The 27,220-nt window shown below is 39.8% G+C and overlaps 1 protein-coding gene across 10 annotated transcripts in view; it reads right to left on the bottom strand.

The window, feature by feature from the left end:
* The window catches only part of TENM1 (teneurin transmembrane protein 1), a 1,405,227-nt gene that overhangs the window by 186,233 nt on the left and 1,191,774 nt on the right, over positions 1-27,220 (bottom strand). For 8 of the 10 annotated variants that reach the window (XM_030575184.1, XM_030575189.1, XM_030575193.1 and 5 more), the window contains 2 exons: positions 17,779-17,871; positions 16,985-17,223 (listed from right to left, as the gene is read on the bottom strand). In XM_030575184.1, the coding sequence (XP_030431044.1) occupies positions 16,985-17,223; positions 17,779-17,871 (332 nt within the window). The remainder of the gene's footprint in view (positions 1-16,984; positions 17,224-17,778; positions 17,872-27,220) is intronic. The other 2 variants (XM_030575190.1, XM_030575191.1) reach the window with 1 other exon arrangement.

Raw genomic sequence — 27,220 nt, 5'->3', positions numbered from 1 at the left:
GATTACTCTGTCTCCTTGACTTTTTACCTTATTAGAGATCTAATCTGAAAACATATCTTTTCCTGATGTGCCAAACCCCAAGTAATCCAGCCCCCCTATTATTTAGCTTTGCCATTAGGAGGCAGGAAACACATTTGAGGTAAAAATGTGATCCTCTCTTTATATGGTGTTTTGGGGTACACTGCAGATGTCAGATGCTAACATACAAATTGCAATTATATTGTATTTATATAACACGTTTAAGTCATTCTAAAATTTGAGATCCTCCTTGCAAAAAATAAATGTCAATATATATATATATATTTTACAATAATACAATATATGGTTAAATTAAAGACTTTGGTCCAGCTACTAAGTTTGACAGAGTTTACAGTTGATAGAGCTGACGAGAGTGTAGGATGGTGTGTGGCAAAGGTGGATCTAAGCTTGGTTTCCACTTCCTCAATCCTGGGCCTATTATGGCTGCTTTAAATTTTGTCAGCTACATTTGGTCCCATAGGACTGCTGTGCTGGCTGAGGATACAGTGGAGCACCATACACTCTGCCTTGTCCTCAACATACCACCTAAAATGAAGCCAGGAAGCAGTGGCAATGCTGGCTCTCTGGCATCCTTGGTTGCCCCTTGTGGGTAACTTTCTGGCTGTTTTGCACCAGTGAGGTAACTAAAAACTGCCAGGGCCAAGGCCCTGGCCCTTCATCTGCAAAGCAAATAATTAGAATGACCTATTTTGCTCAACTTGTAATCAAAAGGAAATTGACATTTCTATATAAGTAACTCATGTCTTGTAAGTTTGCAGCATACTCAGGCAAAGACTCAGAAATATACAAAAGTGGGATTTTCAGGTTTCATTTTGTAAACCAGATTATTCCATACTTTCTGCTTATAAAGCCAATAAGATAATTTAATTTATTTGTATCTACCTTCTGTGTAAGCACAGGTTGTCAACTTATCTGCTGCAAGTTTGGCAGTATATGAAATGTGTGGTTTGGCTCAAAAGCAAAATAGACTCTCAACAGTGAAGAGATGACAAAAAAAAAGTGCCCTTTGCAATAAGCATTTATCTAACCCACATGACTAATTTTAGGGGACAAAATCCCACAAATGTGTAGTCTCTCCAAATCACAACCTGCACAAAATGCCTTTTGTTTTGCTATTTCATTTATTTTAGAAAATCTTATTAGAGCTTCCTCTATCAGATCTAAGAATTACAGTAGTTTTGACAGAATGGACTTTATCAGCTGACCATTGTTTCTGCCCTTCATCAGACAATGTCCAGCTATTTGAAAAGTATTTATTTTCTGCAATTGCACACTGGTCCTGTTTACAATGTTGGATTATACCCATGCTATAAAGTCATGATGTGCGCTGGTGTTTGTGATGTGGGAATTTTCTGCAATATTTTTATGAATCCTCAGTTTCTTCTTATGCTTTGCATTGCTACACAGTGTGGGGAAGAAGATTAATTTTGCTCTCAGGCTATGGTAAAAGATATAAGTGCATGTGACACCTCCCTGTTTGGGTGGAATGAGTAGTGTTATTAAGGGACTGGCTGAAACTGACTCAGGTCAACAAAAGGTCCAAGGAGACAATGCACGCTCCAGTGATTCATGTTATTGACACTTAACAGAAGCTCTGGCCGGGGGGTTGTGAACTCAGCATGGTCCTGCCTGGAAAAAAATGACGGAGTGTCCAGCAGGGAATAAAGGGCTTATCTTCACTACTGGGTAAGTCGACCTAAGTTATGCTACTCCAACTATGTGAATAATGTAATGGAAGTTGACGTAGCTTAGGTCGATTTACCCCAGTGTCTTCACTGCACTGAGTCAACGGGAGACGCTCTTCAGTCGACTTAGCTTTCTCTTGGAGAGCTGGAATACTGGGGACAATGGGAGAACGTTCTGCCATCGATTTAGCAGGTCTTCATTAGACCCGCTAAATCAATCCTTGCTTCATTGATTGCAGCATCTTTGATCTCCCCATAGTGGAAATCAGCTCAAAGTGGGCTCTCAAAGAAGCTGAGCTCTTTCACCTGGGAACTGACTAAGGAAGGAAGTCAGAGAGAGACAGAGCCCAAAAATGGAGTTCACTACAGCTTGGCTGGTAAACTGTGGCTTGACCATTATTTCTCCGTGCTAACCTAAGGACTTCCAGTGCTGTGTACCACTTAAATAATACATTCTACTTTGTTTTGAAAAACACTGTGTGGGGTTTTGCTGCAAATACTGTCCGACATGATTAGCCCCTCAAGAGTCTATTCTCTACCAGATGTCTATTTAAATTGGACTCACTGAGCAGAGCTCACGGTGTGAAGCAGGAGTGCTGGAGCTCAGTAGGCTGCGGGGTCTACAGAAGGAGAAATGAGACACTTGGGAAATCTGGCACACTAAATGGGTTCCTCCAAGAGACTGTTCAAAAACTGGAGTGTAGCACAGATCCCGGGGATCCGTGACAGCATTCAGATGAAAGTTAAAATTACAAGCCTGATTTTCAGTTGTCCTAAGGCTCTTTACACTACACTAGGAGACAAAGTGAATATAAATGTAATTCATACACTGCCAGTGATGTGAAGTGGCTTCAGTGTAAATGAGAATCAGGTCTAAAGCTGCACTATTTGGAGGAGTATGTACATTGGCCAAACTGCACAGTCTCTATGCAAAAGAATTAATGGACACATATCTGACATCAGGAATCATAACACTCAAAAACCAGTAGGAGAACACTTTAACCTGTCTGGTCATTCAATGACAGACCTGCGGGTGGCAACTTTGCAGCAGAAAAGCTTCAAAAACAGACTCCAAGGGGAAATTGCTGAGCTACAATTGATATGCAAAGTAGATACAATCAAGTTAGGCTTGAATAGGGACTGGGAATGGCTGAGCCATTACAAACATTGAATCTATCTCCCCTTGTAAGTATTCTCACACTTCTTATCAAACTGTCTGTACTGGGCTATCTTGATTATCACTTCAAAAGTTTTTTTCTCTTATTTAATTGGCCTCTGAGTTGGTAAGACAACTCCCACCTTTTCATGCTCTCTGTATGTGTATATATATCTCCTCAATATATATTCCATTCCATGCAGCCGAAGAAGTGGGCTGTAGCCCACGAAAGTTTATGCTCAAATAAATTTGTTAGTCTCTAAGGTGCCAAAAGGACTCCTGTTCTTTTTGCGGATACAGACTAACATGACTGCTACTCTGAAACCTATTTGGAGGAGGACAGCTTATCCTCCATTAAATCTTCTACGTAATATGCTAGTAGCATTATGCTATGATCAAGTTATGAGATTCTGTGACTTATAACTGTTACATTCTTCATTTGGATATGATTTATCGAGATGAAGAAAGGGATAGTGGTTTCTGGTCTGGTAACCTTTCCTGAAATGAAGATTTGTGCCACATGGCTATTATGTCCCTCTTGACTCATAAGCATTTTCCTCTCTATAAGTAACACATTTTTATACCTCAGGAATAAAAACCTCAGGACAATCAAAAAGAGGGATCATTTCTTATACTTAGTCATATAAGGACCAACCTGGTTTCACGTTTCAAACTGAAACCTCTGTTAGAGTTAGGGACAGACAAATAAATAATCTTGGCAAACAGCACAATGAAGTATCATTGTTTCGCCTTTGTCAACTCTTTCTTTCAGTAGAGCTAAGGATTTGTAACTCTACTGGAAATGTCCAAAATTTCTAAGACAAGCCTCTGCTAGTATCTATTAGTCAGACCTAGAATCATACAGAATAGAAACCTAAGACATCCAGCTGTGAAACCCTTTCTCACCTACATAAGCTCTTCTGGACTCAAGTAATTCCACTGAAGTATTCACTAATGTGATTTAAGGTTGCACAACTGTGGCTCAATTTGAAGAGTTTAACAATGTATATTCTACTGCAGTGGTTCCCAAACTTCTTCTGCCGCTTGTGCAGGGAAAGCCCTTGGCAGGCCGGGCCGGTTTGTTTACCTGCCACGTCTGCAGGTTCGGCCAATTGCGGCTCCTGGGGCCTTGGTTCACTGCTCCAGGCCAATGGGAGCTGCTGGAAGTGGCGGTCAGTACATCCTTCGGCCCACGCTATTTCCAGCAGCTCCCATTGGCCTGGAGCAGCGAACCAAGGCCACTGGGAGCCGCGATCGGCCGAACCAGCAGACGTGGCAGGTAAACAAATCAGCCTGGCCCGCCAGGGCCTTTCCCTGCACAAGTGGTAGAAGTAGTTTGGGAACCACTGTTCTACTGCATTCTCTGAGCTTTCTGAATGGAGTAGAAAGCTACACAATTGATATTATCTATCAACATGTTATTGAGGTATATGTTTCTCAAAACCTGGCCCAATCTTACAACCTGCTAACACCCAAACTTGCACTACTGCCCTTTACAGTGTGTGAAAAGGGACTGAAATAAAGGACAGGACACAATGGAAAATAGCAGAGTGTTTGAACTTGTGCAACATTTTCTATAATATTAATGTGATGACCCAACACCTATCTCTGATGTCTGCTATTTCTAGTAATAAATAATGGGATAATGTCAAATGTATTTTTCATAGGAGAGTTGTAAATGTGTCTGAAATAAGTGATATATCTAACATTGAGGGACAATGGGTCTGATTTTCAGAGGCGCTGAAGTCACTGGAACTGCATGGGTTAAGCACCTTTGAAAACTAAGCTCAGTGACTTTGCACGCTCAGATAATAAGCTGATAAAAGGCTTAGGCATTATGAAAGCAAAATGCTATGGACCAATGGTTATTCTTTGGTCAAGTCCAATGACACCTAATTAAACAGTCAAATCATCAAGTAAGGATAAACTATTGTATCATACTTTAAGAAAACAATGAATTAGTGGAAAACTACAGAAAATAAAACCATATGTTCTTATACTAATAAAAATTCCTTTGTAGATTTGTGTCACCCTATTTTTAACATCTGATTTGAATTTCCTCCACAACTGCTGATTGTTGCTTGACTTTTTAGTTTTATGATAAGACTCATCTAAGCAGCAGATGCTGCATCATAAAAACAGTGTATTTAGAGACAACACTACAGAATCGTAATGTATTTTAATATCATCTATATCAATACAGAGCCAGAGATAAAGACAGCAAAACACATTCAAGATACTGAACAATACTTATGTGGTGATGACTTCCGTGTGCTAAAGTCAGTTGATATCACTGCACTTATTTCCCTTGAGCTCCTTATCTCCAGGCCATAGTGAGGGCAGGTTGAGCGGGGAAGCCACCCAGGGTGCAGAGTGGTCAGGGGTGCAAAAACAGGGTGGTGTGCAGGATTGGGCCCAGCGGTGTCTGCCACAACTCCCCTGCAGGATTGGGCCCAGCAGCAGCCAGCCAGAACCCAGTGTGCCCAGCATTCTCCCCCCACCCAAATCACAGGCTCAATGACCCCATCGGGAGCAGTATCCCTAGCACTAGGATCTTGGTTCCTACTGACCATGCTCATTGCTCAGTAACATCTGCTAAAGCTGCTGCTCTCACTGGGGATTAAAAGGGTTAAAGGGGGGGAAGGGGCAAATTGAGAGTGGGTTGGGAAGGTCTGAGCAAGGGACAAAAACTGGCTGGGGGCGGGTGCAGGAGAGGGGCCAAAGAGCAAATTTGGGAGCGGGGTAGGAGCCTGGGTTCAGCCCAAGGGGATGAGGGACTGCCAGATGGTGGCAGAGGGCAAAGCCCCAGCACAGGGAGGGGCAGAGGGCACAGTTACCCAGATAGGATGAGCCACTCGCCTTGTTTACAAAATAGCATGGAGGGGCAGAGGGGCTTCCAGGCTTAGAAGGAAGTGTTCAGACAAGAAAGAAAAAGTAGTAGTAGTAGTCCTGGGCTGCTTGTGATTTTCAGTACGAGAAGCAACAGCAGAACCAAAGAAAATAAAGTAAAACATGCCTCTATATAGTCACCACTCTGTAATGGTAAAACACACCCTGCTCCCTCCTTTAGCTGTGTTTTCCTGTTACTATGACCCACCCTTACTTGTTGCTGCCCCATCCTGATTCAATCGATATTACAGAGAACAGAATAAGGAACCTCCCTCTGATCTACTGTTATAATGCTCCATTAACTCCAGCAAGGTGCACTCACACATCAGGGAATTGTTACTGTTAGGGCCAACTGGCCCAGGATGCTGAACATACCTTGGTTTTTCTCTTAAAAGGTCTCTAATTTTGGACCGGGGACAATTTTCAGTTATGCCCACACATAAAAATTCAGGCCATTTACTGTACAGGTGACTAAACCAATACAGAAATCTGCACTGGGTGTAAATGTGGATTGGGGCTGCTGGTGAGATATACACTGGCAAAGAAGCATGTCCACTGTGATCTGTGCTCGCAGCATTCTGGGCTGTGACCTAGCCAGTCTGTTCCTGATACCTTTCTCTATGAAACCAGGCCACCGTTCTCTACGAGAACTTGGTGATATGTCCATCTAGCCATTACAAGTATGATATTGGCATTGTCTCAGACTGAAGCACAGCATAATCTGATTTCACAATCACAACCATATACTCTTTTCTGTCTCCACAGTTAGGTGTGAGGGGCCTCGCCTGGCTAGAAGTCAAATGTCAGAGAACCATACAGTTAGAAGGGACTGCAAGAGTCATCTAGTCTAAACCCCTTCCAAGATGCAGGATGCATCATGCCTCTTTCCAGCTGTCACAGCATAGCTTCCCTCACTGAATGATACTTCCCACAGGGGCTTTATACAAACAAGCCATGCTAATATAATCCTTCCCCTTTAAAGGGGCATTATCACAATATGCTTGGCAGGATTCCATAGGAAAAATTATCAGGTATAAGCCAACCATAATATTGTACCAGCAAGCAAACAATAATCAATATTCTTCTTAGAAAACTAAAATTGCTATGCAAAAAGGTAAAAACCAGAAATCTTACATCCTCTCCCCCACAAAATGGATGTCTCCCTCATATAAAGGCCAGAGAAAGGGTGGCTTCTGTTTATACAGAGTCAAATGCTATGCTGGTAATTCGATTGCTAGATAATGCACCTCCCTGGTAAATTCATTCTTTGTTTACTCTTGAATCCCTTTTATTCTCCAATGTGTCATTGAAAGAGATGGCGGTTTGTTCCAGCTATAGTCTCACTGCGGGATGATGGAAAACCACCAGTATCATTTTGTTTTTTTTATAAACAGAAATGCAATTTTATGTCTTTCTGAATACGTTTCATGCCATTAAGTCATTGCAGTATCCATATTTATGGTACGATTATTTCCAGTCCATGTTTTTTTCAGTGCCTGTCAATGAGTTTAAAGGTTATATAGGAGGATACTATAAGGATATTAAAGGATTGTGTGAAATTAATGTAACACTTAAAAGAATCATACAGTAACTTATCATCTACATACTGTACTGATAAGCAAAATAAATGCACTCTCATTACTCTATAATATCCTAATTCAGATTATCTAAAAAAAAAACCCCAGTAGGGGCGCAAATATGCTTGTTCATCTCGGGTACTAAAATGCCTAGTTACAGATCTGCCTTATCTGTATTATACCCAATAACCAAGTCCATCAGGAGTACTTCTAACATGTCACAAATATGCTTTCAAACAATGGTCTTGTCATTTAAAGTCCTCCAAACCTGTCAAGAGATCTGTTTCTTCCTACACCCCAAATTATACTGGTGAGAGGTGCAGCTTTATTCCATATAGACCAGTGACAAATGTACAAAGCAGGACATATACATCAAAGGAAAACTAGGACTCGCCCTTTTCTACATTACAACTCAAGACATAAGACCTTAAAATCCCATTATTATTGTTATACATGGTTAAGATCTTTCAATAATTTCTAGAGATTTATAAAATGTATATGTCATAATTTTGGGGTAACTGTACCTATATTCCCCCTCCAACATCCTTCAAGGGCACATTTCTTCTTAAGGTAAAACATTACAGAGAAAAGATATTAGAAAATAAAAACCTACATGCATGCTAAAAGGCTTACTAGAGGTCACCTCAATGCCAGCCTACGGCTCTGGAAGGTTCTAGTCCTTCAAAACCCAAAGCTGAGTTTTCCCCAGGGTTACAAGTTTATAACCATCTTAGATCCAGAATGAAAGTTAGGGCATGTCTTCTTTTCAGCTTGGAAAAGAGACAACTAAGGGGGGGATATGATAAAGGTCTATAAAATCATGAGTGATATAGAGAAAGTAAATAAAGAAGGGTTATTTACTTCTCATAATACAAGAACAATGGGTGACCAAATGAACTTAATAGGTAGCAGGTTTAAAATAAACACAAGAAAGTATTTTTTCATGCAACGCATTGCCAACCTCTGGAACTCCTTGCCAGCGAGTGTTGTGAAGGCCAGTACTATAATGAAGTTCAAAAGGGAGCTAGATAGATTCATGGAAGATAGGTCCATTAATGGCTATTAGCCAGGATGGGCAGGAATGGTGTCCCCAGTATGTTTGCCAGAAGCTGGGATTGGGTGCCAGGCCATGGATCACTTGATGATAATTGTTTGTTCATTCCCTTTGGGGCATCTGCCATTGGCCACTGTCAGAGGACAGGATACTGGGCTTGATGGACCTTTGGTCTGACCCAGTATGGCCATTCTTATGTTCTTAAGAGGTTAATGTAAATTATTAATCTCTCCTCAAATGGAAGCCTCTTCCTAGGGAATACCCAGGAAATACAGTTAACATTTATTGTCCCATAAATCGACACTGATCCGGCATATTTTCAAAATAATCTTTTGAACTCCTAATTCGTGCATTAGTCACATCTTCTCCCCCTGCCCCTCCAAGAGTTTACATACAATTCCAGCCCACAGTAACAAAAAAATTTAAAACAATGAGGTTTTTCAATGATATTGCAGGAAATTGACATATCTGTCACAGTGTTTATCATTTTTCTCTCATTCCCTATATACTTATGCATGAAGCTGTGTTGGAGACCTGTTAAATGTCTGAGAAGGGACTGTAAGCACTTTTGCACTGTTGAGATTTAAGTTCTTCTATGATGTCTTGATGTATTTGGTCACGGTGTTTGCTTTGTTTTTTTTCCTGTACTGTGTTTAGAGATTTAAAAAAACCTAAAAACTACCTATATGTCTGATCCTGCGAGTTATCCTGTTAAACCCTGAACACACTTAGCCCCATAAATCAGTGGCATCAGGGCCTGTATCTTTATTTCTCTATATACTGCTTCCCTTCTATCTTCTCAGGAAAAACTAATCTTGTCATATTTCATCTCTCCAATTCTCCACCCACAATCAGTTATATTGGCTTTTTAGTAGGTACTACATTTTATATACATTCGTCCCTTTCTAAAGAACACAACAACATTAGAGGAAAGAAAGATATTAATATTTTTAATAATGTATCACAGACATTCTTTCAGTTGGGGAGGGAGGAAGTAGGATTAATGAGTGAAGGTAAAACTAGGCAAATATTCACCCTGCAACAGACTCAGTGTTTACTGATGCTGATTATATCCTTCTTAAGTCTTAAAACAAACTAAAGCATAACAAGGACCCAAATGATTTGCTATTTTGCTGACATCTTGAGATTCATCCATTTGTAGAACAAGTCATGAAGTGTATATTTCAGAAGGATTACCTCTAGCTATGCATCCATAACTTATGTGGCATTTACTGTATGAAATGTTTGTGCAATTCATTTTCCTCAATTTTTAAATTGCCTAATCCAGAAAAGTTGGAAAAGAACATATACCAATTTCAGCCACATAGAGACATGGACAACCATATAAAATACAAGTTATTTACATGTGCTGTAGATGGTATCAGCATTAAGAGGCGGATTTGGCTGATTTCACAGTGCCATCTTACATATGGACCTATAGGTTAATGTATAACTTGTTTTCTATATTCAGTCTTTCATCCTGTTGGCAATTCAGTAAACTGCTAACTACTCAAAAGCTCAATCAGACTCTCAAGAATCACGAGAGAAGCTGCTGCATGTATTGTGCTTCTCAAACACTGATAAAATGCATTAACCTCACCCTCTCCTGATGTGTTGCATACACTCATGTCTTATTGACTTCTTCATATGGCTAATTAGTAAATTCAAGTAATCGTGTTCAAGACTGCGACAGGGTGCTGGGCAAGAACTGCTGACTCAGCTCTCTGTCATGCCAGCTCCCATTAAGGGAAGTAAATTGGAGCTGGCTAGAGAAAACCTGTACCTAACTGGGGAATGGGAGATAGTTGCCTGCCCAATTAGCCATGGTTATATAAAAGGCTGGGTGGAAGGAAGCCGGGGGAAAGGAGGAGTGAGGGAGTAGAAGCAGAGTGATAGCTCTTCCCTCCTGGGTGCAGACACTAGAACTCAAGCTGTGTATGGTAAAAAAGTAGTGGGAGCACAACCTATAACTAAACGGCACCAGCGGTTGCTGAATCCGAGGGTCTCATAGTGACTTTGTCAGCACAGCAGGGGGAGGAGCCAAGAGAGCCCTGCAGTGCCATATTACAAAGATTGACACCAATACATCGATTGCCAAAACATGTGATGGGGCTATATGTATGCAGTCAGCATTTTCTGTGCTCTCTGCAACAATTATTATGAGTTTGCAACATTTTCATAGGAGCTCACCCTGCTAAAGCTAAAACAGGATATTTGGTAGACTGAACACTGTGACTACAGATTTTCAAGAAATCAGTCTGTGCTGCTTTTCAAACAACCACTTCAATGCTCCCCTTGATCTCTGTATGAGATGCATTTATATCAGTGGTAACAGCAAAAAAGTATGCGCAGTGGTTTATAGATTGAAAATGAGAAAGTAGACAAAATGTAGTAAAAACTTTACTGACTTGTAGTTCAAAAGACAAAAACACAGAACAAGTGGATGTTTTCAGCTAAGCTTTCAGACTTTCCCTATGGTGTTCCCATTGGTACAGAGAATCTAAAAGAACAAAAATGGATCTAGCTAGTTACAAGGAAAATATTTCATATTTTGATTAGAGAGAAGTAAACCACAATTCAGGGTGTTTGGATCCAAATTTTTGGCTCGGCTAATTACAAATATAGAAGCCATTTGCAAAATTTGAAGCTGGAATCAGGTTTGGATTTCCAACACTTACTCTGAATGGGGGCTGTTCTGATCTGGGGTTTAGATTCTGGGTCCATCTGAAATTGTGATATATAGTTTTTAGGTCTAACAACAGGAAAAACAGTTTCAACAGCACACTAAGTTGCTGAATGATATGCATAAGAGCAGGCTTACATATTAAGAAAATATCTACATTCATTTGGTCTGAAATCACAGTTTCCCACATGGCAACAGGTATTTTATTAAAATAGAAGGACAGTTTGATTTTGACATTTGCAAGGCTCCCCTTATCCTTCATAATAGTAATAGTAGTAATAACAACATAATAACACCACCACCTAACACTTATATAGCACTTTTCATCAGTACATCTTAAAGTGCTTTAAGAAGGTGGTCAGTCTCATTATTCTCATTTTACAGACAGGGAAACTTAAGTGCAGGGAGATAAAGTAACTTGCTCAAGGTCACTCAGGATGTCTGTGCTAGAAACAAAATCCAGGTCTCCTGAGTCCCAGACCAGTGCTCTATCTAGTACCAATTTGATCCTGCAACACTGAAGTCAATGGGAGTTTTGCTATTGACTTTATTGGGAGTAGGAACAGGTTGTGTATGCATAGTTTAGTGATACCGCTACACAGTTTGGACCCAACCATGGAATTCTTACTCAGGCAAAACTGCCCCAGACTTTAACAAAGCTTCCCTTGAGTAAGAATTGCAGGATTCAACCCAATGTGAATCACAGTGAGTGAAAGAAAAAGATTTGCTGAGTGAATTTTAATTGCAGAGTATTTCACAGAGTACGATTACAAAATCTTTTCATACATTCACCTACTCTTATTTAAAACGTGAACATTTAAATTCTTGGCATGAAAAGATATGTAAATTTGAAACCCTAGTGAATGAGTGAACTTTCAAAATAGTTTATATGCTATTATTCATCCCTAACAAAGGAAAAGAATTAAGGAACCTGACTCATAACAGCAGACTCTGAACATATTTAAATATTTAATCTGCCAGATATGGACATAGCGAATATTAAAGCTGAATACCCCAGTTAACAAGTATCTGAATTTACTACAGAACTTTTAGAACTAAAACACTTTCCTGGATAAACAAAAAGACAGATGCATCTTGGGACATTTCCCAATTTAACACACACATTTTCTGGTCTAAAAAATGATTTTTTTTTACATTTAAAGAGAAATCATTCTCTATTATACTTCCTACAGAATATTTAATATCTATTAAAGAAATACACATTTCTCACACAACGAGAAGGCAATGTTCTCCACAGACATTGTTGGGAGGACTATGATAAATATAGATGTCCACTTAAAGCACTTGTGGGGTTCTGTGGGGCTTATCCCATCCTTTGTTCAGTACATTAGAAGGGCTAATAAGGAGGCAGGACTTATGGTACCCATCAGCGTACTGATGACATCCAGTGCTAATCTCCAGTAAAGGTGGCTGAGCACTCTGCCCAGTGGCAGAATGAGGGATGAAGTGAGATGGTATTGGTGTGGGATGGTGAGATGGTATTCAACCAGATGAGGTTGAAATAAAATCTATGGGCTTTCCTAATATGTTCTCCAATCGTTACACAAGTTCACAATAAGGGCAGCTTATTACACATTCAGCTGCTTTTAACCAATCACACACCAGCAGTGGCCAAGCCCACTTTCCCATCTGCATTAGACTAGAAAGTCACAACTTTCCTTCTGTTGCTAACAGCATCTAGGTCTTTGTCACCTGTTGGCTAGATTACTTCAATGAGCAATTAATGGGGCTACACGTTGAATCAGGTGTCAGAAACTTTGGTTAATACAGAATGCTGCTGCATTTGTTAAACAGAGCTTCTTGAGAGGAGTATATTGTGGGATGGGGGAACTGGGATCACAAGAAGATAAGGCTGTTGGTTTTGGTTGAAGGCGGATGGTGCATGCTGGATGGGGGTACCTTCTTCTGAGTGAGAGCTGATGCTGTGTGCTGCTGAGTAAGGGTGCTGAGAGACAGTTAGGGAAGGTGCTTTGTCTCCTTTCCTCTCTTCCTATCAATCCACTTGCAGTGTTCTGTGCCTCAGGGAAGCATTGCTTAAAGATAGTGAGAAGCTGGGAGGAGGAGACACTTCATTATCTTTAAACCTGGCAGGGAGGGTTGGAAGACTGACAAACCACAGCAGCAATGGGGAGGCAGAAATAGGAGAAAGAACTACTCCTCCTTCCTTCTCCTTAGCTTGTTTCTTCTGGATCCTAGCAGCCATTAGCCATTTTAGTCTCTTTGCTATGCCTCCTCTGGCCACACTTTTGCATCTTGCCTATGGATCATGACCCCCTATTTGAGAGATGTTGGCATATTATTATCAGACTAGAACAGTGATTGTGCCAACTCCCACTTAGTTTTCCACACACAACATGCTTAGTCAAGCTTTGTGCATACAAGATGCCAGGCTATTGCTCACTCCAATACATATAAATGAGTCCTGCATGGGTAATTTTCAGTTGAAAAACTGAAAGCAGTTCCAGTGGCTGTTTAGTTATGATACAACTCTGCCTTGGGACAAGTTGGCCAGATAGCTGCTGCAGGACACTTCAGTCAGCCAAATACAGCTCCAAGAGAGCAAGATAGGATTCAGGTGGTGGTGGCATAAAATAACTCAGAGTTTTATGTTTGGTGGAAAGACAGTTTTTCACAGAGTGAAAAACACTAAGTAGAAAACATCAATGTGTAGGATTTTCAATGACACTGAAGGGAGTTAGACACCGAAAGCACTTTGACATTCAATGGGATTCAGGGACCCAAATCCCATAAAGCACTTTGAAAATTCCAAGCAACATTTTTATTTTTCACAAACATGGGTTTTCCTATATCTTTTCAATAGATTCAACAGCACTGAAGTTTTTGACACATCCCTAGAACATACTCCCTAATATTATTATTGTACAGACAGGTTTTATATTCAAAACATTATTTTGTAAAACTGTAAAAAAAAGTGTTTGTATTGGAGGTAGGGACCTTGGGCTCTTCAATGTTTCTTAGACAAAATTAGCACTGCAGAACAAAGCAAGATGTTCATCAATATCAGACGTACATGGCAGCATTGTTTTAATTACAGTGTATACTCTCACTCTATACACCAATGTGATGTTTTTCATCTCTCTCAGGGTCCAGCAAGAAAAATATATTACTTACATTTTTATTGAAAATATTTAATCAATCAAATGCAAAAACACAACAAAAATGAGGGAAAAGACACAAAAAAGAATTCTTGGGCTATATTTTTTGATACTGGAAACTGAAGTCCACTATTTAGTCACAAAACAGATACAGATCACAGGAAAAAGTATAAGGAAAAACAACATCTAGCAAACCAAATTGTCCCACTAATATACCCCATTTAGGTAGATATAAGAGGGTAGTTCAGCCTCTGTGTCCCTTCACTGAAAGAATTTGCTGAAGACACTGACAAAGACAATATAATTGGTGATAGAGATTTTTGTAAAATGGAATCTGTTTATTAGAAACAGGACTGAAAACAAATTCATCATGTCAGCCACTGAGCACCAGCCAAAAACTAATGACTGTGTCATTATTAACTTAGACCAAATCTGAAATACAAACGAGAAGCAAAAAGGCTTTTTTTTTCCATAATCCCTGAGGACAAGTTTACACTAAAAACTTAAGTCGAACGATATTAGGTCAACTTACAGCCACCGCAGCAATTACTGCAGCAGTGGTTCATGTCACACTTTCCTCTTTTGGTCGATGGTGAATGTCCTCATCAAGAGCGCTTCCACCAAGCTAAGTGGGGCAGTGTGAGGAGCTGAGAGCCCAGGCTCTCAGGTCCTCTTGCAGTTCCTCACCAGGAGCCTGGCGGCCCCACAGGCTCCCTGCTGGCTGCTCGCCACCTCAGTTCGCTGCAACCGCCTGGCTCTCACCTCCCTGATCTCCTCTGGGAGTGGGGAGCTGGGACGCTTGGTGCAGGGCACCTTGTGGGGAGCCGGGGCTGCAGCCTGACTGGGAGCGGGGAGCTAGGACCCCAGGGGCAGCCGGCTCCGAGTGGCGAGCTGGGCAGCGGGAAGCAGCCTGGCCGGGAGTGGGGAGTGCTTTCTTGTCAGTTTCACGGCTTCAGCATGGAGCCATGAAATTGACAAGATTGGCAGCCAACAGGGGATTAGTAACACAGTGTCTACATGGACACTGCGTTGGCCTAACTACACTGACATTAGCCTTGTGGAGGTGGAGTTATTATATGAGTGTAGTAGGGCACTTAGATCGGTGGGAGCAAGGCTGTAATATGTACACTGACAGTTAGGCTGACATAAGCTGCATTATGTCGACTTAATTTTGTAGTGTAGACCAGGGTAAGTCACTTGATTTTTTTTTGGGTGGTAGCACTTGAAGAGATAATGCCAATCTGTATCTTCTAGTACTGTGGTATGATTCCCGTAATTACTGATTCTGAAAGGAGTATGTCCAATGACTATGCAAAACTATATGTAGACCCTGCCATGCTTGGCGGTATTGCAGATATCTGGTATATCTAAACATCTCTGGGTACTTTTTTGCTAAGTGGTGCCCTCTCTTTCAGATGACTCCATTTTAGTATTCATACTCAAGGCACAAATATGTATTGGATACTTCAAATCTTGCCTGCTTATGAAGTGATCACTATATAAACTAAGAAATAATAGTATGTGCGTGTGTGTGAATGTACACACAAATCTACAAAATAATTCCATTTGTTTGGAGAATATTACAGTCACGTTTTAGAATTCATATATTTTTATAAAACTCAAATTTTAGACTACAAAACCACCCAAATGTGGAAATTAATGTTCAGTGAAACTAAGATGTCACCTAGAAAGTCGATAAAATTTGCTGTCAAGTGAGTATGATTTTTAATCACAGTGACTCCAAGCACAATTACAATATTCTTCTTCAAAATGAGGAAGGAGAGTTTAGCCATTTTGATTAATTCTGTCAGTGCATTGTAATAACAAAACTGCAGTTATTTACTAAGCAAAAATGAGCCTGAAATGAATTAAGAGTGCGTTTCAATCTGTGCAACTTTTTTTTTTATCAAACATAAATTCAATATAGTAACAGCAAAATATATCTTATAAAGAAAATATGGCACAAATATTAAGTTTATTTAAAGATAGCTGCAAATCTAGTCAAAGAAACTGAGATTAAGGAGACAATATCAGTGTTTTAATTTGTGATCACATCAGAAAAACTAAATGTTGCTAGCAAGGCAAAATTGAGTTGAAAGTTCTTCATCAACATTATTTAAAAGTAATAGAAGTAGCAGCAAAAGTTATAACTCAGGCCACGTCCAGACTACCCGCCGTATCGGCGGGTTAAAATCGATTGCTCGGGGATCGATATATTGCATCAAATCTAGACGCGATATATCGATCCCCGAGCACGCTTATATAGATTCCGGAACTCCATCAACCTCAACGGAGTTCCGGAATCGACACGGAGAGCCGCGAACATCGATCCCGCGCGGTGTGGACGGGTAAGTAATTCGATCTTAGATATTCGACTTCAGCTACGTTATTCACGTAGCTGAAGTTGCGTATCTAAGATCGATTTCCCCCCCCAGTGTGGACCAGCCCATAGTGTGAAAATCAGACCAACTTTTAATTTAAGGGAAAATGGTCAATGACAGCAATTAAAACTAGTGGGAGTCCTCAGCTAGTTTAAACATGTTTTCTTGAATAATATTTCTTTTTTTTAAATAGGCAGTATTTGTGGTTAACAGAATATGAGTTAATTAGAACTCCATGTTATTTTCAATCTCTGGCCTAGGTCATATTTTGCTTTCTGGGATTTACGAAGCACTCCCCTGAAAATGCTATTAGTAAAACATGATATTTATATTAAGGTGAAAACAAGTATGGTAATCGAACAGAAAGGAAATAAAAGGCTTACCAATAACATAGGCTAGCAACAGTGCCAGAGTAACTGTAATAGCTGTAGCACTCAAAGCAGTGCACTTCCAGTTGCAGCACCTGTAAGGTTTGTTAAAAGTGAAGGCTGGTCTAGAAAATGTACTTCTAGGAAGTGGCCTAGGAGGTGGAGAATAAACCGTATTGGATGTTAAAGGATAGTTCTGACTGGCTGCACTGAAGATAGCTGAAGAACCAGATCCATGTTTAAATAGGAAATGCCTATGAAAAGAAGACAAAGAATCATGTTGTAAAAACTGAATTCATCCTCTAAAATAGGGAAATCAACTGCATAAACATTATGTGATAAATACTGTGGGTTCCTACAAAGATATACAAAAAAGACAGAAGATGCATGCTCAGGAGTAGTCTCTGTTTTCTGAGTCTGAAGTACAGTCTTTTGCCACATTCTGACTTTCTCAGCCATTTATTAGTACGGCTTCTGTTCTGGGGGGGTTTCATTTTTTGCGATTTATTTTGTGTTTCATGTACATGTCTAAAAATCAGGGTGAAGGGGAGGTTTGGGGCTCTCTGTATATACTGGAGTGATACTGTAATGAGCAATCTCTTTGTAATGTTCCCTAGTTCACTTTAATGTAGTTCTGCTTCGAAGAGCACTACCATCTGTAGGACTATATTCTTCTCCATCCCTCATATTAGACTGTGCATAATTATTTTGGGTGGAATATTTCTTTCACTTATCTTTAGGGTAATGATGCCAGGCCATTCTTTAAGGTTGTTATGGTGAAAAGGCTTTTTCAAAGATGTGGGTCTTACTTTTCGCTTGGTAGGTGGCAAGATACGTGGTCATCCTGATTTCTGGTGGAAGGGAATTCCATAGCCGAGGGCCAGCAAAACTCCCACTCACTTCTATGGGAGCAGGATCGGGACCACAATGTGAAATAAGGAAAAAGGATATAATAAATTCTTGTTTGTTTTCCCAAATCAATATTTCTTTAATTGGTTTACAATTTTTGGACACAATGAGACGAAATTGTTATTTTCTTTAAAGATGGAGACCTATTGGATTTTTGAGAGTTAATGTAAATGGTCTAATATATGCAATATTGATTGCTTTATATGGTACATAGTTCAAAAAGATCAGAGGCAAAGGCAAGGAAATGCTGAACTGAAAGCTATTATTAAGGCTCTAATGGTCTAGTAATCAATAGCCAGCATAATTTCATTCTCTTATAAAAGGATTTTAAAATGTTGGTTCATAGCTCGATGGTAAAATATTTCAATGTACAGAATATATTTTGTATTAATACAAGAACAGTATTTGAATTAAAGTACATTTCAGCTAAATTCAACTCACATCCCTTAAGATAGATAGAGGTCTATATTTGCAGTTAGGAGAGTTTATGTATTTCTAGTTTATTATCATACAACTAAGATTAGGATGTAATGCTACCTTAAAAGTGATCTACCAATGATGTACTATCAAGAAAATGTTACAAATTGTAACAGTTTATGCCTTCCATTTTTGGGGGAGTATAACGAGTGCATAAACACGTTTTCAGATTATTTGAGAAACAGCGGAAGTATAAAGACAAATTTGCAATACCAGACCGTATCTACGGTCTCATAAACTTAGATGATTACTCATCTGTCTAAGTACACTGCTTCCCCCAAAGGACTTTAGGATATACTAAAATGTTGCTATCAATTCTATAAAATTGGGCTCTATGTACAGAGAAAAATGTTAACAACTGTAGTTGAGGGCTTTATATGTAAATACAGCTCGGTATGTATCACCTTCTAATAGTAAAGGCAAGATATTTTTAACACTCAGAATGTAAGGAAATTGAGAAAAAGTATAAGCATGACTAATGGAACCATCTGATAGTAAATAGGAAAGTTTTAAATGGTCATGCAAAAGTGTCAAAAAAACTATAAAACAGAGATCGTGTTCTCTCACTCAAAAATGCAATACAAGACATAATCTGTTTGTGAGATATAAATCATTTAATAATATTACACTGATAATTCCAAGAAACAAAGGAAGATAGTCACTGCTCAGCAATTATTTCACTGTATAAAACATGAACTTCGAAAACCTTTTTCCCCTGTAGCAAATGAAACAATTTCCTGTGGCCCATCTAACTTTTCTTGCACTCAACTAACATTTCTCAGCCTCAGGTTCACACCACAGCGGAACTGCACATAAATCAAGGAGGGTGAAGTACCAACCAAAAATGCACCGTGAGTTAATGAAAAATGATAAGGAAAAGCAGTTAATGGGATTTACACATCTATTATTATGATGTTCTTGTACATGCTTTTGGGGGGCTTACCTGCAGTAGTACTAGAAGTCCTGCACAACCTCTATATGTTACTGTACCTGAGGTACAAATGTGACTGCCAGGCAAAGCACAATGCTTGAATCCCTTTCTTGATCCCATCTGACTCTTGTGCCAGTGGCCCAAAACAGACAGAATTTTGTAACTGCCAATCCCTGCCCTGAAATGTACACTTTTACTTTATCTCTTGAATGTATGCTTTGTTTAAGGAGTCACTAGGCTTCATAAATGTGGTGGGGAGATTTGCCACAGCATGGGATGGGGGTGATGCTCATAGGCAAGAGGTGGGTATTGGAATGTTGTGAGTATACAGAGATGAATGGGGTATGTGGATAGAAGTGAGGAGGGAGCTGCGAATTTCAGGTATTATTTCTTATAGAGGCTTGCAAAACCTAAGACTGGCCCTGATATCCATAATTCATTTCAGGGGACCATAATGAAGGACACTCCTTTCCTTAAAATGATATTCTTTATGATATTGGAAGAGACATTGGGTAGGAGTTCTGTTTTAAAGCTTGTCTCTTATGGGATATAGTAGAGATTTTCAGATGAATGAAAATATTCCTTGTATTACTTTAGAGATGACTGTCTGAATTAGGTTCAGGTTAGGGATCAGAGTCTGGATGTGTGGAAAATCAAGGGTAGGGTTTGGTGTCTGATTTGACATTGCCAATAATCTGATAAACTCTTGAGAGGTTTTAATATCCTTCTGGTTTTGAATCTAAACCAATGTCAAAGACAGTTAGGGAAAGGCTACATTTATGCAATTCCAACACTACAGAAGCAAACATTTATATTGATATTAAAATCAGATACACATAAATACATATGACTATCTCCCTCTTCCACTAATTTTATATGTTACTCATCTTAGCTCTTTGGGATAGGACTATGTTTGCCCCTAAAAGCTTTACAGCATCCTGCACAATGAGGCCCTGATCAACATTTTGCATGCAAATTTCACTTCATGCTCTTGAAACAAAAATACCAGTGAAAATTCAAAACAATTAAAGCAAACAATAGTATCATATTATATTTTGACAATGTTATTGGAGACCCATACAGAGTAATCAATAATAATTACCCTTAAGATATTAATAAAATACTGCTACAGTAACCAAGTTAACAACACATAACTCCCCCTTTTTCATATCTATCCTGTTGAGAAAGTTTCTTTCTGACCTTGTTTTCCCAGCAATGGCCTGGGATTCAGTAAAGGACATTGAATCACTTCCAGATGTAAACACTGGGGCTGGCAGTTAGCTACTTACCCTCAGTCCTAGGCTGAAATCTCCAGGTCTGAAAGTCTCTATGTTCATTTGTCTATTTAATACATTCTCATTTCCATTAAAATGACTAGTTTTTGTAAGAGAAAAACACATGGTAAAAGGACAGAGTTGAAAACATTCCACTAATAAAGCTGCAGAAAATAGGAAACCTTGCACTAAGATGTCCAAAGATTAGTCTGCGTTGCGCATATGAAATATAAAAGTCAAGTACATAATTAAATGGGCACACAAGTGCACTTGCACATACTTTCAGTAGCAAAACAAACTACTGAATGTCTGAATAACAACACATCTGGGAAGTCCTGGGTTTGGTCACCTAAGCATTTCAATTCATTTTCAACTCACTCATCCCCAAATGTGACCATGGTTGTCATAGTAATTCAGAGCTAGGTGCCACCAAGAGTGGTGAAGGGGATGTGGGGTGCACAGCTGCTGAGCTTACAAGGCGGACTTCTCCCTGACACTGTCAGAATACCCTCTTCAGGTTCCCCTACAGAACACATTAGAGTGGCAGCTACAACAGATTTGGAGAGGTTCCAGTACACTTGCCCTTCTGTTCTGGTTAGCATGGATTAAAGGCAGAGCCATGGGCTCACTGGTTGCGTCTATACTTGCAGGTAGGGGTGTGATTCCCAGCTCGTGTAGACATACTCATGCTAGATCTTATCGAGCTGCCACACTCAGCAAACAGTATAACTGCTGTGGCACAGGCAGCTGTGAGCAGAGGCATGGACTATCTATCCCTAGAGCAAACCCACTTGAATCCCGTGGGTATATACTTGGGTGAAGGGGCCAGCCCATGCTACCATGGCTATACTTCTATTTCTATCATGCTAACTCGATGAGAGCTAGCCCAAGTACGTCTACATAAGCTGGGAATCACACCCCTAGCCTGCAGTGCAGACATAACCTTTGAAGTTTTGGGTATAATTTGAATAATTTAATTCTAGAAATCTGAATTTAGATTACCGTTGCGGTTTCCAGATATCACTGTTATAGGAACAGTACAAGAACCTAAACAGAATATAGTTGAAATACACCTGGCTTTACAATAAATCACCAGTAAAAATGGATTTGCTGCCATATTAGTTCCCAACAGATATTTGTCTATATCACAAAACCACCTTGTATTGCGGCACAAATATACTGTGGCCATGCTACTATTTTTAGCATGCTAACTTGATGATAGCAATCATGACTATGTCTATGCAAGCTGGGAATCACACCCTGAGCTCCAAGTATAGATGTAGGTATAGTTACCTACCCTTTTTCAGACACCCACCTCACGCAAGGGCACAAAGATGAAGCACGGATCGTACTCTTCAATAATATTCTGGCCAGTTCTTGTAGAGAGGCTACCCAGAATACAGCTCCTGGCTTGTAAAGCACGTCTCTACCCCCAACAAGTGGTGCTATACCATTTACCAACAACAAACCTAAACTATAGCAAAAACATGACACACTCTTTTACAAAAAAACAAATACAATGGGATATGACTCATTTTTTAAAAGCACAGGGCCAGATGCTACCCTGAATTATATCCATTGCAGCATTGTTCCCCATTCTGTCTTATTATGCACAAATTCTGCTGGAGCAAGAATGCATATGGATGAAGGGGAAAGGAACAAGTAGTCATGCAAAGTTTTCTCTAATTTGTCACTTAATCTGAGATTATTTTTACATACACAAGTGAGATAATTTTTAAATGTCCATGATGCAATTGTATAATCTATTAGGAACACACCTGCATGCAAAACATAGGCATTTCAAATTGGACCGGTCTCTTAAATTGCTCTTGTAAAAATGTTTCCTTTTATATTTATCTTTTTTATTTTACATATTCTTTGAAAATTTAGCCCTGTACACCTGTGGATATGATAGGATGTGTAAAGAGTTTTCTGTGTTACTCATTTATCGCTGTATTATAAAACACAACAAAGAACAATGTGCTTCTGATTCATGTGTTTGAATTTCTGACAGCCTATGCAAGCTTTTTCTGTTAACCTTGTGACCGCACCTCAAGACTCTGATGAAGAAATCTGGGACAACAATTATATAAATGCAGGACAAAGAACCAAAATCAATCAAGAATAGGCTCTAATAAGGGCAGTGTCAGAAATACAATATTAAATCAAAGTCTAATTTATTGTCTTTATTGGCCATATAGTGAAGAAGCAGCCAAGACAAAAGCCACATAGGAGATAGTTGAAGTCAGTCTTGAAAATATCAGTGTGTGTTTTATTATAATGATATCTGGCAATATATTACCACTGTTAAAGCAGCTTATGTGATTCTATTCTAAAATGATTTTCTGTGGTTTATATATTACATTCATCATAATATTGGCAAGTCTCAGTGTAATGGATGGTTTTAATCCAGTGAGAGTTCCCAGTAACCCTATGGACTGCTTGACACAGGCCCCAAGGACAGAACTACACCCCTCAGGTTTGTAGAACCTGGAGCCATTGCTGCCCAGTTGAAATCTGCACTGGAAAGCCCTGAAGGTGGTCTGGTAAGTGATTCCCCATTGGTTAATAGTTTTAATAAAGTTTCAGCTCCAAATTCAACCATACTATGATGTCTGTGTCTCATTGTTTCCATGTCTGCATTATTTAGATGTTTTGATCATGCCAAATGTAAGAATCTAAACTTTGCTGCCCAAAAATGTAGTTTAAATAAGCAGAGTTGAGGCAAGGGCCACTTTGAAAATGTTGCATACTGTATCTATATATTGAGTAAAACTATTGTAACTTTTTAGCAGGGTGGGAAGATTTTCAGTTTAGCAAGGCCTTTGTGTTATGCTTCTAATTGAGTATATTGTAATGCTTATATTGTAGTTAGATTGATCACTAACTGGTAAGGAGTGGGAAAATCATATCTATCTAGAAGCTGGAATTTCAATTTTTTCATATTCCATATTTTTAATCTTCACTTCTAGAGAGATTAATTTATTCCTTTGCCCGCTTACATCAAAAGACTGCATTTGCCTATATGAGATAGTAAAGTCAGCATGAGACTGGGGGTCAAGAACTTCTGAGTTCTAATCCCAGGTCTGTCACCGACCAAGAGACCGATTCAATTACCATTAAAGTTAATACAAGTGATTCGACTGGCTTCAAAAGTAGCTGGAGTGGGCCATTTCTGAGTAGCCTTGACAACTTAGGATTTGTCTATACGTGCAAGTTACTGTGCAGTAAAGAATCTTTCTGCCGTGTAACTCCGGAGGTGGACATACTGCCAAGCCACTTAGTGCACAGAAACTCCTCAGTTGTAGCACAGCAAAAAATCCACCTTGACGAGAGTCATAAGCCTTAAAGCCAGGGCCAGCGCTTCCATTTAGGCGACCACCAGGATTTGGGAGGGCGGCAGACTGCTCCGGTGGATCTTCCGCAGGCGTGCCTGCGGACGGTCCGCTGGTCCTGCGGCTCTGGTGGAGCATCCGCAGGCACACCTGCGGCAGGTCCACCAGAGCCGCGGAACCAGTGGACCATCCGCAGGAATGCCTGCGCCTAGGGCGCCAAAAACCCTCACACCGCTCCTGCTTAAAGCGCAGAGGCTGCAGCGCTGTATTTGCAGTGTAAACACATTACAGTGCAGAAAGCAATCAACTGGCCTTTGGAAATGTTCCATAATCCCTCAAGTGGCCACTCTGCTCATTGTTTTGAACTCAGCTACCCTGGAGACATGCGCCCCTCTCCTTTCAAAGCGCTGTTTCTGATAGCGCTTGTATGCTGTGCTGATGTGCTCCAGGACACAAAGCAAACCATTAATGTGGAATGCTCGTGCTGTTGAACACAGAGGCAGATGTGTATGGTGAGAGAGTGAGTGCTGTGCAGAGAGCTGGGGAGGGAGACGGGGGAGGGAGTCTGATGGAAACCCGAACATCTCCCCTTGCCTCAGGACTGGTTGCTTCCTGCCACTGTCTGAACTTACAAGACAGTATGCTGATACACTCTCTGTCCCCCAAAACCACACTCTCTGTCCCCGCTCCATACACACACACTCCCTGTCACACACTCTGCCACCTCCCCCGCTTCAATTGAAAAGCAGCTGGCAATGTCGCAGGATGCCCATGGAACAATGGGACTGGGAAACCTGCATCATGTGACACTGTGCCCGCCCCATGAGGCACTGCAAACCCTTCCCAAAGCACCCAATTGCACAGTGGGATAGCTACCACAATGCACAACTCTCTTTGCTGTTGCAAGAGTGCTAATGTGGATGCATTCCACTATCACAAGGAGCACAGTGTGGACATGCAACAGCATTTAATTCCAGTGATTTAATAAAAGTGGTATAACTTGTTGTGCAGAAACTTGCCAGTGTAGACATACCCTAAGTCACCCTATTTTCACCACTTGATTTAAGCCCTGATCTAACCCTCACACTGAAATCAATAGCAGTTTTTCTATTGACTTCAACAAGAGTTGGAACAGGCTATTAAAATCTCTGCCTTATAAGCTATACAACTGTTGTTCAGTTTGTAAAGAAATGAAAATTGTAACCATTTATCTTAGTTAGAATCCACTAATACTTGAGAGGGGCCAAGTCCAAAATATTCCTAGATATGTCCCCAAATATTCACATACTCAAAAGGTGCAGCCAACGGCCATGCTGCAATGTAACTGTTGCAAATATCACTTCCAGATAACTATGCTTGCAAGCGATACACCACAGCAGGTAGCTAAATAGTATTTTACTTTCAAATATTTCAAGGGGCTACATATTTTCTGGAAATGACATCCAAAACATCCTACTGCCCCAAGCTATATCATACAGTGTAGACATAGGAAATTTTGCCTATCTATACTATGAGCCTCTATACGTGATGCTCCTGTTCTCCAAACCAATTTGGCATCACTCTTTTCCCTTCTAAAATAACATTCATTTTGTTTGTTTTTATTTTAGATTGTCATGCTTTATGGAAGGCTGCCAGGCCTACTGGGCCACTAGCTATTATACAAAAACTGCCTATTTTTACCCTGGTTTCTGACTTTATACACATTATATTAAATGAATTAATGAGGGGACATAACCTAGAATATGATGATAGATTCAGACAGGATTAAAATACCTATGCATCCAAAATATTTATCACGGGGTTCCCGTGGAGCTGCAACTTGACCCTCTCCCAAAGAAAAAATGCTGTGGGGAATATGAACAATTTAAAATGTTTTCATCCATAGTGACTGGATTTTAAATTATTCAAGAGAAGAAGGAACCTCAAGTGCCATAGCGGGAGACATTAAAATTGTATCTCATTGTAGATGACAAATGTTTGTATTTTTATTTCCATAATACAAGATTTGTTCCTGCATTGCTAAATTGAGGATTGTATTTAAAGCTATTTTATTTTAAGTTCAGGGTCAAATTTACAGCCTCACATTTTTTTTTTAACAATTCAGAAATTTGAATTGTTCAGATCCTATCTTCTGCATAGCGACAATACATGGGACTTTCAGAATGAGTTTCTAACCCTTGTTATTACTTTTCTTTTAAATATGATCTCTAGGGAGGTTAGAATTATTGTTTAATTAGATAGAAAATGACAAAATACAAGAGACATGTCACAGTAACAGATTGAACAATATGGCTTAAAAGAAAGCTCATAAGAAATAAAATCACTCTACATTTATTTTCAGAATAATGAAGAGTAAGTTAAAATTAACTTAAAAGTAGGCTTCTTTTACAAATAATTTATTAACTAAGGATATTGTCTAGATGGTAATTGTTTCCCTATCTGCTGATTCATGAGTACTCTACAGCTCCCATATAGGCTGCTCCACTTGCCCTGGAGAAGGCTCTGTAATTTTTATTTTCACTTTATGCAACCATCCAAACCTGTTCCTTTACTTACAAGGTCAGTGGTGGTTCCACCCAATAAGACTCATAGCAATGTTGATGGAGAACTCAGCCAACAGTGGTTTCCCCAGTGTTCGAAAGAAGTGGTTCTACCCTGTCTGCATGACAGCCAGTCAGCCACAGAAGAGTTTTTAAAATTGTTACTATCTTGGCTGAACTCAAGAACAGAACCCAGGCAAACAGTGATAATGGGACTTCAACAAACTAGATTTTTTCCTCTTGGAGCAACAATCAGTGTAGACTGGGGAGATGACAAAAGCAACCCTTTTATTTTGGGACCATCTCACTGGCTATCAGGGGCAGGATCCATACCCTGCTCACATCCAGTGATCAAGGATAAAAAGGCACACTAAGTTTTCATCTCCCTAACAGTTCTGCAACTTTCAAGCATGAAGCAGAGATTTCTTGATTTCAGCCTTGAACACTAGTCCATCTTAACCTGGCCACCGAGACCACAGACAGCTTTCTGGGGTTTAGAAGGCACCATATGTGCTCCTCTGATTAGGGAAAATTCTGTTTGTTTATATATATGCTTAAATAAGAAGGTGGCAATATAATCATAATTGAAAAACATCCTGGTAAGTGATAGTCATAAGATTTCCAGCATAATTAGACTACATCATAAACAAGATGGTATCCTTAGAAAAACAGAAATGCATGGATCCTACAATGTTTTTGAGCATTGGTTCTGTCTATTATGAACATTATAGAGATGGGACTTGACCTCATGGTCAGTTAGAGCACAGCAAGTTAGAGTGTAAATC

Source organism: Gopherus evgoodei, chromosome 9 (genome assembly GCF_007399415.2).
Source record: "Gopherus evgoodei ecotype Sinaloan lineage chromosome 9, rGopEvg1_v1.p, whole genome shotgun sequence".
Taxonomy (NCBI): domain Eukaryota; kingdom Metazoa; phylum Chordata; order Testudines; family Testudinidae; genus Gopherus; species Gopherus evgoodei.
This window is presented reverse-complemented; position numbering and strand designations above follow the sequence as displayed.